The sequence below is a fragment of the Heteronotia binoei genome, chromosome 1, assembly GCF_032191835.1.
Source record: "Heteronotia binoei isolate CCM8104 ecotype False Entrance Well chromosome 1, APGP_CSIRO_Hbin_v1, whole genome shotgun sequence".
NCBI classification, from domain to species: Eukaryota; Metazoa; Chordata; class Lepidosauria; order Squamata; family Gekkonidae; genus Heteronotia; species Heteronotia binoei.
In genome coordinates this window covers 245,185,236-245,197,388 of record NC_083223.1, presented here as the reverse complement: position 1 = coordinate 245,197,388, position 12,153 = coordinate 245,185,236, and the positions used below count along the sequence as shown (strand labels likewise).

Genomic DNA, 12,153 nt, shown 5'->3' with positions numbered 1-12,153 from the left:
ATTGAGCTGTGAAGCTACTTATGCGTCAAGGCTCTATTGACAGAAAAGGTTTTGTCAGTGTAGCAACATGGTAGGAAAAACTGAACATGCTGGGTTTTTTATCCTGTAAGCCATCCTCAAAAAGGAAATCTATCCAAGTTCCTAACCTGGCAGTTTAACAAAACAGTTTAATATTGATTTTCACTTTACAGTAAAGGCAAGCTTGAGATTCTCGTTGACTGTTCCTAATTTCTACCACTTAAACTGGACTAGAATCAAGTCTTCCCAATCTTCTAGTTTGTTTCTATGTCAGCCTTCATAGCACTTGCCAGAATTAGCTGTTGGGGTGGGGGAATAACTCTGGCTTTAGGCCAGTGCAGCACACCCCCATCCCAATGGCTCCTCACAAGATAATCAGCAGAATAAGAAACTCATTTAAAATAATTAACATTCACAGCAGAATTAAAATCAATTTTTGAAAAAGATTCCTTCTTCCAGATTGACTAGCATCCTAAAACCCTGAAGGCACTGAACCAAATAATACCAGATCTTTCTGACATATGTGGTGCTGTGATCTGGATACTCACTTTGTTTCTGCAGGGCTGATAGCCAATCATCTTCTACTGCAGACAGAAGCTTCTGGGAAGGGACCACTGTCCATTAGGAGATGACATTTTATAGTGTGTAAAGATTCTACCCTTGGGTTCCGCAGTTAGAAGGAAGAGGTTGGTGTCCCTCTGATACCATTCTGCCTTTGCAAGGCAGACAGAGAAGAGCTGTCCACCTCTGAAAGTAATGGATTGAGCACCTTGTTCAAGCTTGTAGGATGGAGACAGGCACAACACTTTACAGCAGTTCAGCCTGACTTTCTTTCTTAAGGAAGGTGGGGGGAGAAACATAAGAGCAGAGATGGGAAGGGGAAATGGACCTGATCAAATCTCTAGCAGGCTGCAAGGGCAGGATTTTGAGCTGTCTCCGCCTCCTAGGAAAGATAGACCTGGTATGTGTTTCTTAATTGATAAAATGTCTGCTGAATGTGAATATGGCACTTTTTATGGAACATGTACACTGCCAGCAGTAGCAGGGAAAGATTCATCAGTGTGAGGCTATGCAGAGTTGGTCTGATCTAAGTCTGTTGATTTCAGTGGACTTGGACTGGAATAAATGTGCTTAGGACTGTGTGGGTAAGCATCTTGACTGAACGAGCATTTGGTTTGTTGCCTTATGGGCCTGTCCTGCAGATTGTGAAGGTAGCTTTGGCCCCTGCTGCAGTGGAGGGATGTGCCAGTCCTTTTTCTACACTATGCAAGCTGGGGAGCGAGAGGGAGAAATTATTTTGAAATTCACAGATTCATGAAGAGGCCACATTCTCTCTCTCTCTCCCTCTTCCCTAGCCTTTGAGACTGGACAGAATCCCTCCCCTTAGTTTTATTTGTTAAATTGCTTTCACTGTTCCCTGGCATGCATTGAGAATACTCAGGGGTGCTTTCACACATTCTAAATATAAATAATGCACTTTCGATGAACTTTGCGATGGGATTTTGCTGTAGGAAATGGCAAAAATCCTCTTGCATACAATTGCTGAAGTGCCTTATTCAGTGTTCGCGAAAGTGTCAGAATTTTCACCATGCTGTTGCACAGATGGAGGTGGGTGGCCGGACTTCTTTTGTTCATTTACACAATTGTTGCCCCCCCCAAAAAAATGGGCAGTTCCCTGAGGGTGCAGAAATCCTGACCTATCTGTAAGTAGCCACAATCTTCCAGTCACCAGCCTACTGATGGGCATTCTGTTGTAGAGTTCAGCACTGGGAGGAATGAGGTCCTCAGTGATGGATGATACAAAGCTATGTTGGAGATACAAGCTTAGGGCCCAAACTTCTGGTTTTAGCAGTTAGTTGTCCTCTCCACTAGGTACAATGGACCTGTATCTCCCCCAGGGGTGGAATTCTAGCAGGAGCTCCTTTGCATATTAGGCTGCACACCCCTGAGCCTTGTAAGCTCTTGGAGGATTGGCTACATTGTGGGGGTGTGGCCTAATATGCAAAGGAGCTCCTTCTAGAATTCCACCCCTGATCTCCCCCATCGCAATGCTATAGCATTAGCAGGGGTGCTAAAGGCTGCTGTTGCTTTGGCACAGAGGCTAATTCCCAGTACTCAAGCCAAGGATGCAAAGATCCCCTGTGGTATTGGCAAGTAAACCCCTGAGTCCAGTTGTTTGCTGTGTGCTATGCACAGAGCTGGGTGTGTGGTTCAGTATTTGCCTTTATATTTCTGAGAATGCTCTCAGTTCCTTTTGGACTATGCATTGTCCCACCTATTGTCATTCTTTTAGAAGGCCATGAAGTCATTCTACAATGGTGAGAGGAGTGGGCTCTAGACATGCTCAGAGACAGTCTTGCACTAGCACTAAAAACAGGTTTGGAGGGCTAAGTCCTGCCAACAGGGCTCAGGCCTACTGGGGAGGAAAGTGGAGGTTACACTCCCAAGTATGTGCAGCATTGCACAGTTAATACTGGTGAGGGAAAGACACTGTGTGCATACTTTGTCACATTCAGCACTTTTGTATTCTGGAGAAGAGCGGAAGCTTTCTCCATCTACATGAAGGCCCAGAACAGGAACTTGACATAAACTAAGGCAAGCCCATTCTTTTATGTTTGTATGCACCAAGCAGCCAGCAGAGGTCAGGGTAATCTCAGGAATCATTGAGTGAAACTGCTGCATGAAGTAGATGGAAATCCTCTTTCGCAGTAGTCTTAAGGCAGTGAAGGAGAAAATTCTATTGAAGTTTGACCTGACAATCTTGAGTGGGGAGAAAGCTGGGATTATTAAGTGTGTGTCCTGATTTCTTTACTTTTACTGTCTGGGAACTGAATGTGTGAACGGATGCCATTGAAAAAGCATTGATGATGCTGATCCTGGAAAAAAAAAAGACAGTTTGCTTGGGAGTGATGTGGAAATCCTATCTGTGAGCCAGCTATTTGCAAATTGCAAAATTTCCTAGGAGCTTGTATGTTACTAAAGTGTCTGCCATTTCTGCCAAAGGGCAGAGATTTAGTCTATCTGATACACAGACTTTGTCTCAGCCTTGGATTGATTAAAGGACTCATCTCCTCTCATTTGTTGCATTTTAATAGGCTGAATGGCAGTTCAGTGGGACTAGGCAGTTGCCTTCCAATAAATGCATTTTTCCTTTTTAGTTGTGAGTGATTCCAAAATTTACAGTGCTCCTTCAGACTTCTAAGGAGCTGCTGGCCATAAATGGATGCTTATTAAAAGTAATAGTGATTCATATAAGGAAAATCACCTCCCTAAACTTGGTAGAGATGCTGTTTGCTGATGCAAGCCTGTGTGTCCTGCTTGGAAAGAGTGTCCCTTCCCCTCTTTCATGCCGTCTCTGTGTCTGTCTTGCATGCTCTCTTCCTGCTCTGTCTTTCCTCAGGTTCCTTTGCCAGCACCCTGCCCACCTATCAGAGGTCGGAGGTCATGCTCTTTATCATGAGCAAAGTTCCACTTCCTTCTCTGCATCACCCCCTAGACACTGGCAGAGCTGGGTGAGGACAAAAATGTTTTCTTTGTCTTTTCTTCTCTTTCCTCCAACCCTAATCTTTTTTTTCCTATTTATCCTTCTATTTTGTTTTTTGCCCCTTCTGATTTCTTATCGAAAGGAGGAAATGTTGATGTTGAATTCTAACAATCTCATATTTCAAAATGCAAAAGCAAGGGGTGAAAACAGTTTCCAAACATTCCCCGGTGCTATGAGTTAGGTACTTCTGGTTCTGTGTTCTTTAACCAGTTCAGTTCAAAGGCAATCCTTCTGCTCCAGGGGTCCTATTATGGCCTCGGAAGTGGGTGGAGCTGTGTGTGTGCATACACTTCCCCACTAATTTTAAGGAACAGGACATCTCTGCACATACATCCTTTTGCTTGCACAGAGCTGGTCATTCCTTTGAAGTGAATGGGGCAGCCCATTTGCCTGCACTTATGAGGCATCACTGTGTTGGTGCAGCTGTCATAGTGAAGAAGAAAGTCCAGGCAGTTCAGTCCCTTGGAAACCAATGGGGACCAATTCAAATTTGTCAAAATAATGTGGGGTTCAGTCTTGGCTGGATTGCCACATTACAGATTGCAGATAGGGACCATGTTAGACTGTCCCTCATTGCCCTGATATATAAAAAACACTTTTGATTTTGAGCTCTGGGGCTCCTGAGTAACTATGGTCTACATACAGAGCACCTGAGGGAAAGGCCCAGTTTGGATTGAACTGCTCAACATCCTCCATTCAAATAATGTTTTCCTGTATATAGAAAATGAGTATGTCTGGGAGAAAAGGTCTAGCCCAGCCTTCTATCCTGCTGTGCTAGTTTTCCATAGGCATGGATAACTTCTTTTCTATATTGGGAAGGGGGGCATTAGCATTCAGTCATGTGAGCCCCTGCCTGAAGGCAAGTGGTATAACCGAGGTTGACTGTTTCAATGAGAACTAGGCTGTGGATGCCAACACTCCCTGATTATGGAGAATAGTTATATCTACATTCAGGTGTGTGGAAAGGTGAATGCACATTGCTGTTCAAAACATGTACAATCAACACCAGGATGAGAGCGACGAAGATGGTGAGGGGTCTGGAGACCAAGTCCTATGAGGAAAGGTTGAAGGAGCTGGGGATGTTTAGCTTAGGAGGCAGCTGAGAGGTGATATGATCACCATCTTCAAGTATTTGAAGGGCTGTCATATAGAGGATGGTGTGGAATTGTTTTCTGTGGCCCCAGAAGGTAGGACCAGAACCAATGGGTTGAAATTAAATCAAAAGAGTTTCTGGCTCAACATTAGGAAGAACTTCCTCACCATTCGAGCGATTCCTCAGTGGAACAGGCTTTCTCAGGAGGTGGTGGGTTCTCCTTCCTTGGAGGTTTTTAAACAGAGGCTAGATGGCCATCTGACAGCAATGAAGATCCTGTGAATTTTGGGGGAGGTGTTTGTGAGCTTCATGCATTGTGCAGGGGGTTGGACTAGATGATCCCAGAGGTCCCTTCCAACTCTATGATTCTGTGAGGATGCAGGAGAGAAAGGGGAGAAGTTAGGGCTGATGAAGGAGTATAATGTGTATGGGACTGGGAAGCATCCAGTGGTGCAGGTGAAATAAGGTTTAAGTGCCACAATTTAGGTAGCAGGGGAGTAGGAGGAAGCTGGCTGAACATAGAAGGGGAAACTGCTCTGGTCCAAAGGGATGGATGGAGATTCAAGGAGGAGCCATATAAGTGGAATATGTGCCAGTAGGGGGGCGTGCAATATAAAGCAGAGCCAGCACTATGGGTCAGCATCCTTGTGTTTCTACCAAAGCCTCAGAGTCCCAGAGGGGCCCAGCACTGAAAATTGCCCCCCACCCATCTTGCTACTCCTTCTTACCATCATCTGCAGCTTGATCACTGCCCCCCACTTTTGAGGAAATAGATCATGGCCAGGAGGTGGACCCTTTGAGAGCATCTTGCTAAGGGTCCCTCAGACTAGGAGCAAGGAAATCTGGACATCAATCCCCACTTATGTATCTTGCTGGGCAGACTTGGAGCCAGTCACTCTCTTGATTTACCCAAGTTGTCAGGATGTCATAAAATGGGATTTTAACCTCCTTGGAAGAATTGTGCAATATAAATAGTTAACTTCAATATTAGCCCTTCTGTTCTTTCATTCTGAACTTCTGATGTGAATAACAGGAACAACTCTGACTGTTTACAAAACCTCATGGGAATATTAGCCCTTAAGAGTGCCAATTAGTGTATGTTGAGGAGAGAAATCTGGCATATCAGAAGCCTGTTCTGCAAACAGCTTATAAATGCCTGTGGTGCTCCATACATCAAGGTCTTAGATGTTCTTCTTGTTCTCATTACAGTCTGCTTGGCTAGCAGGAGGCTGTCAACCTCTGAACTCAGCTAATACAATCTTTTGCAAGATCTGTCTGTGCTGTCCAACACCTTTCAAAAAAGCACTCATATCCATGTCATTACCTGATGTAGAAAGAAGCTCATCTTGTGCTAATAAAAGTAATCCATTTAATTTGTTTCAGTTGAAACCCTAGGAAGAAATATTCATTATGAGTAATTGCCAAAAAAAGGTGGAAGGGGCAGCAGACTGGCTGTATATAAAGCACAGCAAGCATACATTGAGTCCTAGCAACAATAAGAACATAAAAGCTGCTCTGGATCAGACCAGAGGTCCATCTGGTCCACCATCCTGTTCATACAATGGCCAACCAGCTACCAATCAGAAGCCCACAAGCAAGAAGACAGCAGCAGCATTATCTTGCCTGTGCTCCCCAGCAACTGATTTAAAGAGGCATACCATCTCTGGTACTGAGTGGACTAGATATCCATCATGATTAGTGGCCATTGATAGCCCAGCCCTCCATGAATCTCCCACCCTTCTGCTTCAGTGAATGACCCTGAGCTCTAGTATTATGGGAGAGGGAGAAGAGTTTCTCCGTATCTACTCCCTCCATGTGATGCCTAATTTTATAAACTGACCATGCCTCCAGTGGCACCTTTAAGAACGTCAGATTTGCACACTTCCTGCCTCCTGTCCTTGAATACAGAGCCACAATTTATTTATTTACAAAACCTAGACCCTGCCTTTCTGCCCAGACTTCCTGGCTTCAGTCTGTTCTGTTGGACTGTTTGAATGTAGGTCTTCCAGCAAACGTGGTGTCGTTCCTTTCCCCATAGCCAGGATTATTAAACCCAATTTACACTGATTTAGAATCCAGGTTACCAGGAAATGAGCCCCACTTTTTTAAGGGTCCCTAATTTGGAAGTTTCAGCACAGTGGAAATAGATTTCCTAAACCAGGAATGCTAGAATATTGTTTCATTGAAGAAGAGGAGGGAGAGAACACAGAAGCCTGTGACTTTGAGACTCACTCTGAATGTTGCTTCAGCAGTTTTCCTAGACAAGATAGGACAGGCTCAATTGGAATGGTTCCCCTATGGAGTGCCTGAAAGATAAGTTAGAAAGCCAAAGCAAGACCAAAAGCTAAAATGAAATATGAACTAGTTGTACATAAAAATACATGTATTCATTATAAAGACATTAAAAAGCCTATCAGGACCCAACACAAGCCTCATCGTAGAATAAAAAGTTACATGTGTCCAAGAGAGGACAATAGTGACCTAATGTGTTTTGACCCAATTGGGCCTTCTTCAGAGGTCAAACCATGGGAAGTGTAAATAGTCTCCTATTACAACCAAAAGACAATGTACAAGTAGATATAGGTCCCAAACAGGAGTGCTGTTAAGGAAGAAAAGAATAATATTTCAGTAACAATTTCTTTACATTGAATTTTGCTCTGTTAGGGCAGTTTATTTTACATTTTGACACAAGTTAATATTAGAAAACTTTTTTTCTTAATGTTTGTTTCTCAGCACACCACAGCAATATCATTCAACTCATGTACAGTACATCTTCATTTGACACCTCCTTTTGAGGCCTCACATTTATTGTGCCTTTTGATTTCTTTTCTGAAGCGCAATAAAATTGGCTTAATAAATTTGACTTTTAAAATAATATGCATCATTATTAGACGCAGTGTTTTACATTGTTAGGAGTCTATTTGTACCTTCAATTGTTTGACCTCTTAATTGTTTGGGTTGAAACATGTTAAGACACCAAATTTATTTAGTTCATATTTCCTTTTAGCTTTTGGCCCTGCTTTGGCTTTCTAACTTACCTTTCAGGTAGTTGATTCAATTTTGTTGGGTTAATTCTCCCCCCGCCTTTTTCTCTCTCTCTTATGGAGAACAGCACAGGCTGTGACAGGAGCATCTGCCCCATAGGAACTCTTTTTCTTTCCCTCTGCCCCTGCCCTGGCCCACTCATTTTACCAGACTAGCACAGCTGACATGGATCTCTCCTGGATATCCCTTTGCTTGATGAGATGTCTGCACATAAGTGCCTTGCCTTGGCAAAGAATTTGTGTCTGTGTATGTGTGTGATTATGGCATTATAGCCGAGGGGCTTGTGCTTGTTCTCCCTCCAAGCTCGATGGGTGTCATTTTGTGTCTCAAGACCTCTTTTCTGCTTGGTTTTAATTTTGGCCTTTGCCTCTCTAGGGAGAACAGGAATCGCCTAACACAGATAATGCTGCTGAAATCACTTCTGCAGGTAAGTGCCGGCAGCACAGCTGCTTCTTCCAAATTTACAAGTGATGACGGATTCGTAGAAAAATATACTTCCCTGCATGGTGACCAGCTGTTCATCTGTCCTACTGTGACTTCCATCTTACTGATTGTCCTTAATAGACTCGTCACAGATCTCCCATTGAGTCCTCTAATGAGGAAAGCAGGTAGGCTGCAGAGAGGTGCCTACAGAACAAAGAACATCTGACATTAGAACTGTGGTCTTGGAAAAAGTCCTTGCTGTTTTAGGGGCATTCAGAACTTTGACACTACTATCCTATCTGGTGGGCTGTCGGGGCTTCAAAGCAGAGTGGTCCCTTTACATATGGGGGGTTCTTATGCTTTGGGGTGAGCCTGCCTATCCAGGCATCCTATAAAGGTTAAGGTGAGACTTTGCATGAATGTCCATTGTGTGTGCAAGATGTAGTTCCTGAGGCTTCACTCTGTGGCTGGCTAAGGCTAAGCACTGATACCAGACCACAGTGAGGCGCACCCAAATGTATTGCACATGCGTACAGACCACGCCAAAATGGATGTTTGTGCACGACAAGCTGAGAGCCAGTTTACCACAGAAAAGTGCTTGCAAACCATTATAATGCAAGGAGGCAAGCCTGGCCACACCCTACAGGGGAAAGAGCAAACCTAGGCCACGGTCCTCTTACCTAGGAGCAAACTTACTTCTGAGTAAACATGTATAGGATTGCACTTCATGTCTTCCAAAGCTGTATTGGGAAGGGGCTCAGGCAGCTCTGCACCTCCCAGTGTCCAATCCTTACCTGTCGGCAGTACCCCTTGTTGATGGGGTTTGTGTTGCAACCAAGCTCTCCCATGGCCTTGACTCTAACGGTGATGGTCATTGGGAACTTGCAGGTCTCCACCGGTTTCCAGTGCAGTAATATGCTGACAGCCCTTCCCAGCTCCTTCTTGGACAGACTCCTGTCAGCCACATTGATGGAAGATCCAGAGATCCGCCTCTTTGTCCTCCAGATTCTCATCAGCTTCATTGACCGCCATGGGAATAAACACAAATTTCAAACTATCAGGTATTCCAGCCTCGGCTTTGTTTTTGGAGTTCAGATGGGGGGGCCGGTTGAGGTGCCATTCTGTAGAATAGGGGCTGACCACTGGGCCACTAATTATGAGTGAGTCATTTAAGAATCTTCCTGCCTGCACAGGAGTTGTTCTCAGAACAAGTGGCTCCTTTATAGCTACCAAATTTGACTCCAGCAGCACTTTAAAGACCAACAAGATTTTCACATTTATAAACTTTTGAGAGCCAGAACTCTGGTATCTGACAAAGAAAGCTTTGTTTCTTGAAAGCTAACACTGTGGGAATCATTTTTATCTTTAAGATGCTTCTGGACTCAAAAATCTTGCTCCTCTACTACAGACCAGCATATCCACATTGAAACCGTATGAGTACAGTAATTTTTCAAGGGTCCAAAAATAATAGGAGGGGAATGGAGAGGGGAGGACTGGGAGGGAAATTCTGAAAAAAAGGGATAGAAATCTTCGATGCAAATGAGTAGCCCTTGTAATGGCTATAATCCAGCTTTATTGTATTTTTGTACAGTTTTTAAGCACATTCTCTAATTTTTAATCCATGTTTTTATTTCATTGTTTCTTGTATGTATAATGTATAATTCCAGTGGTGCTCAGTCTACAGCTCACAGAGAGCCACATTCTCAATTATCATCAAGCAAAAAAGATGCGTATCTGCTGTGTGCCCTAAATACCCATGTATAGTAATACAGCTATGAATACTAAACTATTTAAATGGAAAGTGCTGTCAAGTGGCAGCCGATTTATGAGCACCCTGTAGAGTTCTTGAGGCAAGAGATGAACAGATGTGGTTTGCCATTGCCTGCCTCTGCACAGCAATGCCAGACCTCCTGGGTAGTCTCCCCCATCTAAATACCAACCAGGTCAACCTTGTTGGGCTTTTGAGATCTGATGAGATCAGGCTAGGCTTTTTAAATTCTAGATTACTTTTGAGCATTTAGGGCTTATCTGCAGTGAAGGAAAGGCTTCCTTCTCTGCCTTCTGGCTTTTCAGCATGAGACACAGCAAAGAGGAGACATAGAGAAAGAGGAGGAGGAGAGGAGATTGGATTTATACCTCGTCCTTCCCTTGGAGTCTCAGAGCAGCTTACAATCTCCTTCCCTTTTGCTCCCTAGAGCAGACACCCTGCGAGACTGAGACACCCTGAGACTATTCTTGAGAAAAAGCTCTTTCAAGAACTGTGGCTGACCCAAGTTCACTCAGTAGGTGCATGTGGAGGAGTGGGGAATCAAACCCAGTTCTCCCAGATTAGAGTTCACACACTTAACAGCACTTAACCACTACACCAAACTGGATATGGAGACAAGGGTCTGAAAACAGCACCACCTTGACGTTACCACCTTGCTCTTCTCCCAGTTGCCACCTAGGTGCTGGGATGAGCGTACAGAGGCTGAGAGGTTGTTGAAGAGGATGGTCTCTTTAGTTCCATCCCTGGCATGAAGCCTGTGGCTCAGGGGTGCCTGTACTTACCCATCCTTCAGTGCCTGTTCCAAGGTGGGAAGTGCCTGCCAACCACAAGCCCTGGTGTTGCTAACCCTCCTGGAACATGGGGCAGGTGCCTCCTTTGGGAACAGGTTGCAGATGAGCCATATGTGGTTCCTGAACTACAGAGTGAGTATCACCATATTAGACTGTTCCTGTTGCATTGTGTTTAATTGTGAAAGACAGCCAGCATGGTGTAGTGGTTAAGAGAGGGGGACTCTAATCTGGAGAGCCAGGGTTGATTCCCCAGTCCTCCTCCACATGAAGCCTGATGGGTGACCTTGGACCAGTCACCTCTCTCTCAGAATTCTCTCATCCCCACCTACCTCACAAAGTACCTGTTGTGAACAGAGGAAGGAAAGGCGATTGTAAGCTGCTTTGAGACTCCTTAGGGTAGAGGAAAATGGTATAAAATCCAGCTCTTCTTTTTTAAATTGTGTGATTCTCCTTGCGGCTCAGCAGGAAAGGTGGCCTAAAAATTAAGTAAACTGAATGAATAAATTAAAAGTCCTGCTGAGGGAGAGTTCAGGCTGTCCTTAAAATGTGGCATTTCTCCCAGATTTATCCACCATTGATTATAGTTTCAAGTATACCCCATGCAAGAATTGTGATGCTCAAATTTAACTGCTGAAAATTAGCATTTCATTTCTCATGGCTTCTCCAGAGGCTGGGCACTTTTGATATGAATTTATAGCCAGGGAAGAAGCTCTTGTGTCTGCTCTGCCCCCTCAGCTTAAATCAAACAATAATGGCGCTTTGCTAAATGCATTCTTCCGCCTGTGTGACTGGCAGCCTTGTTTTCCTTGCTTTATGTAACGCTGCAATGATTTTACTAGGTGTCGGAATTAAGCCACTAAAGGAAAAAAGGATCTTCTATCCTACTTGATATTCATATCCAGACTTTTTCTTCTCATTCTCCTACACAGCACCATCAGTGACATCTCCATCCTGAAGCTGAAAGTGGACAAGTGTTCACGCCAGGATACTGTCTTCATGAAAAAGGTAGGCAGGTGATTGGGTTTACGGAGGATCTGCAAGTAGAAGATGAGGCTTGACTAGCAGAGGTTGAGCACGTGTCCTGATTTCTTCTTCTTCCTCCTCCTCATGTTGTGGGTTTGGCTCCAGATTTCTTCCAACAAGAAAGAAAATTTTTGAGAAGATATTTGGGAAACGTCTGGTTTTAGACGAGAAAAAAATGTGCTTTTTTAGCAGTCTATTAAATAAAATGGTTCCCTTTCCCTGAAAGGAAAATATTTATTTTTATTGCCTTTCCTCAGAACTACAACATTCCTATGCATCATAAAAACAATAATAAAACCCTTTTGAATCCAGGCCCCCATAAGTGCCAAAAAAGGGTACAGTAATTTTCTTGTGATATAAAACAAAACAAATATAGCAAACAAACATTCAAGAGAATTTTTTTTAAAAAATGGTTTTACTATTTGTTTCATGATTGTCAGAAATATGA

At 43.8% G+C, this 12,153-nt stretch overlaps 1 protein-coding gene across 6 annotated transcripts in view; it reads left to right on the top strand.

Annotated features, from left to right (window-relative positions):
- The window catches only part of EFR3B (EFR3 homolog B), a 127,075-nt gene that overhangs the window by 98,444 nt on the left and 16,478 nt on the right, over positions 1 to 12,153 (top strand). For all 6 annotated transcript variants that reach the window (XM_060250514.1, XM_060250548.1, XM_060250530.1 and 3 more), the window contains exons 11-14: positions 3,419 to 3,530; positions 8,076 to 8,127; positions 9,012 to 9,184; positions 11,612 to 11,687. In XM_060250514.1, coding sequence (XP_060106497.1) covers positions 3,419 to 3,530; positions 8,076 to 8,127; positions 9,012 to 9,184; positions 11,612 to 11,687 — 413 coding nt within the window. The remainder of the gene's footprint in view (positions 1 to 3,418; positions 3,531 to 8,075; positions 8,128 to 9,011; positions 9,185 to 11,611; positions 11,688 to 12,153) is intronic.